General features: G+C 55.0%; 1 protein-coding gene across 1 annotated transcript in view; it reads left to right on the top strand.

Moving 5' to 3' along the window:
* Positions 1-2809, top strand: part of LOC105308675 (protein kinase C theta type-like) — a 79362-nt gene that overhangs the window by 30840 nt on the left and 45713 nt on the right. Inside the window, exons 9-11 of the mRNA XM_023525710.1 lie at positions 414-523; positions 1244-1361; positions 2575-2735. Coding sequence (XP_023381478.1) covers positions 414-523; positions 1244-1361; positions 2575-2735 — 389 coding nt within the window. The remainder of the gene's footprint in view (positions 1-413; positions 524-1243; positions 1362-2574; positions 2736-2809) is intronic.

Raw genomic sequence — 2809 nt, forward strand, 5'->3', positions numbered from 1 at the left:
CAGTCATAGCTGCCCGTCCCGATGCGTAGGCGCTCACCCCGATTCGATTCCAGCATGGCCGTTAGCCCCAGAGAGCCGGCACCCACCTTTCTCCCCCAGCAGAGGCGGAGTCTAAACACGATGTGACAGCAGACTTCCCCGCCATCGACAAGGCCGTCTGGCTCCATGTCTAGGGGGGCCACTTCCCAGCCCCACGGGGAGGGGCGTCTGGTCTGCACGTCTGCTTCGGGAGGGGGAGGTGGGCGCACGGTGGCATCACTTATTTGTATGTGGTGTCCCCCTCTGCTGGGAAGGTGGCCCGGGGATTTGCCGGCTTTTCCCTCGACACACGTGTCCCTGAAACAGGTCACGTGCCAAGTCCGTGGCAGGCGGTGCTGTTGCTCTTGCTGACGGCGTCACTGTCTTGTTTTCAGCATGTGGCATGAACGTGCATCACCGATGCCAGACGAAGGTGGCCAACCTGTGTGGCATAAACCAGAAGCTAATGGCTGAAGCGCTGGCGATGATCGAGAGCACCCAACAGGTAGGAACGCTTAAGGTGACGAGTTCCCCAAATTCCAACTCCGCGAAGACTATTCTCTTGTCCCTTTGCTCTTTGCTCTGTAACAGCCGTGGGGGACAACGGGGAGTCTGTTGTGAGCACTTGCCTGTCCCCCGTCACCTTCAGGCCCACATATCCCCCCTTTGAGATATTTATGGAACGCCTTTGCATCGTATGGATCTTTTTAAGATCTTAAATCCTTTGTGGAAGGAGCCGGGGCAGAAACAAATACATTCATTAAGAGGACAGAGGTGTCATCGCCAGCTTTGTACCTATATACTAGGGCTCTATGAGGGCCTGGGGAAAACGCGTACTTGCTAGAATCATCCCCAGAATGCCCTGAGAACACTGAGCTCAGAACACTGAGCATGCTAAATTCACATATCCACGAGCAAACCCTCCTTAGGACTTGGCGATGCTATTTCCAACCTTCCCTTCTCCTTGGTGACAGAGTGGTGTGGATAGCGTGGGAGAAACCAGTGCGCCCCAGGAAAGTATGAACGCAGTGAGCATGCTCTGCCGGGGTGTAAAACCCAGCAGACAGGCTCTCCCGGGGCTCGGGGCCCAGAAGGACAGCCGGGGGAATGGGGAATTTTGGTCATCCCGCGCCCGTGGAGGCCTCCGACGGCTTTCGTCCCCACGGACGGCAGGCTGAGCTGCTGCATCAGGGCTGGGCGGCCTGACGCTCTGTTTGTAACCTAGGCTCGCTGCTTGAGAGACACCGAACACATCTTCAGAGAAGGTCCGGTTGAGATCGGTCTCCCGTGCTCCGTGAAAGGGGACGCAAGGCCACCACATGGGCCCGCCCTGGGGAAACGAGGTAGCTACCCCCTGATCCCCATGGGACCCCGACTCGCCTGAACCCGAGACCTCCGCGTTGGATAATTGTTTTTTTTTGTTGTTGTTCTATGTAAAGACTGTAGACCCAGCCACCAGCTGAGAGGCTCCTACTTCTTAGAAGTGAAACCAAAACATGCCCCATCAGCAGGTGGGAGGCTTTTTGGATGGTTCTGGAGGAAAAAAAAAATTATAAAGTTTTCCTTAGAATTTTAGAACGTTACTTCCTCTCGCCGTTAAACAATTTGACAAAAATAAATCCACCAAAAGATTCACGGTGAGAATGCCTCAGAAGACCCTCGTTCTTCCCCTTCTGGGAAGGCAAAGCATACACAGGAGACTGGCAGGGCCCAGAGTCCCCAGCTTTTGTGACGTGACGGCAGTTTCCCCAGCCTAGGGTCGGAAGGTCGGTCACGAGAGGTGATGCCCGCCTGCTCTGGAGCCCGAACAGTTTCAGCGTACATTACAAAATACTTATCTTCCTTGGATCTCGGCAGAACGTGAAAGATAAACCTAGAGGCTGAAGAAAAAATGTCACGACTCCAGCCACACACACAAAAAAACAGTAATTATGGGACGTGATAGTGGCAAACATATCACGATACGTAAATCTATCAAAATCAGCGTGCGGTACCCCGTAAATTAGCACAAAGTGGTGTGCCAAATATATTTCAATAGAAAAAGCAAGTACATACAAGGGAAGAAGGAGGGTTCCAAAAGCCTTTTCCTACACGTCCTCCGGCACGAACCGACTTAAAATGTTTAAAAGGCAGGCTCGGATGAGACCTGGGGACGCGGGGAGTGGACCGTGCCGTGTCATGTGTTGACCTGAAGACTGTGACGGACGATGCAGTTTGGGTCTTTGACAATCAGCTCTATCCATCCCTCCCACCCCGCCCGTAAGTCATAGAAACGGACGCCGCTGAGCCTCTGAGCCGCGCAAGTGCTGAGGACCATTTTTTCCTCAGACTCGGTCAGCATCCTTCCCTGGGCGGGGTCTGACGCGGCCGCAAGAGCTTGCGTGGCACGTAGTCTTTGCTCAGGCGGTGCTTCTCGGCCTGACGTCCCGCAGCCTGCAGGACAGAGGCCCCCACGCCAGGCTCGGGGGAGGGATGTGGGCGTGCATCCTCCAGGGGGCGTGGGTGCCCCCCACCCGCTGCTCCCCGTTCCCTTCTGACCGTGGTCACCATTTTCAGAGCCGCAGGGCATCTCCTGGGAGTCTCCCCTGGATGAGATGGAGAAAATGGGCTGCCACCCAGAGCCCGAACTGAACGTGGAAAGGTCGTCTCTACGTATGAAATTGAAGATCGAAGATTTCGTCTTGCACAAAATGTTGGGGAAAGGCAGTTTCGGCAAGGTATGACTCCGTGCTACGGGATTCTGCAAACCGGTTTCCAGAGCTGGAGAGCCAAGGCCCTGGTCGTGAGGACC

This window comes from Pteropus vampyrus, unplaced genomic scaffold, assembly GCF_000151845.1.
Source record: "Pteropus vampyrus isolate Shadow unplaced genomic scaffold, Pvam_2.0 Scaffold612, whole genome shotgun sequence".
NCBI lineage: Eukaryota > Metazoa > Chordata > Mammalia > Chiroptera > Pteropodidae > Pteropus > Pteropus vampyrus.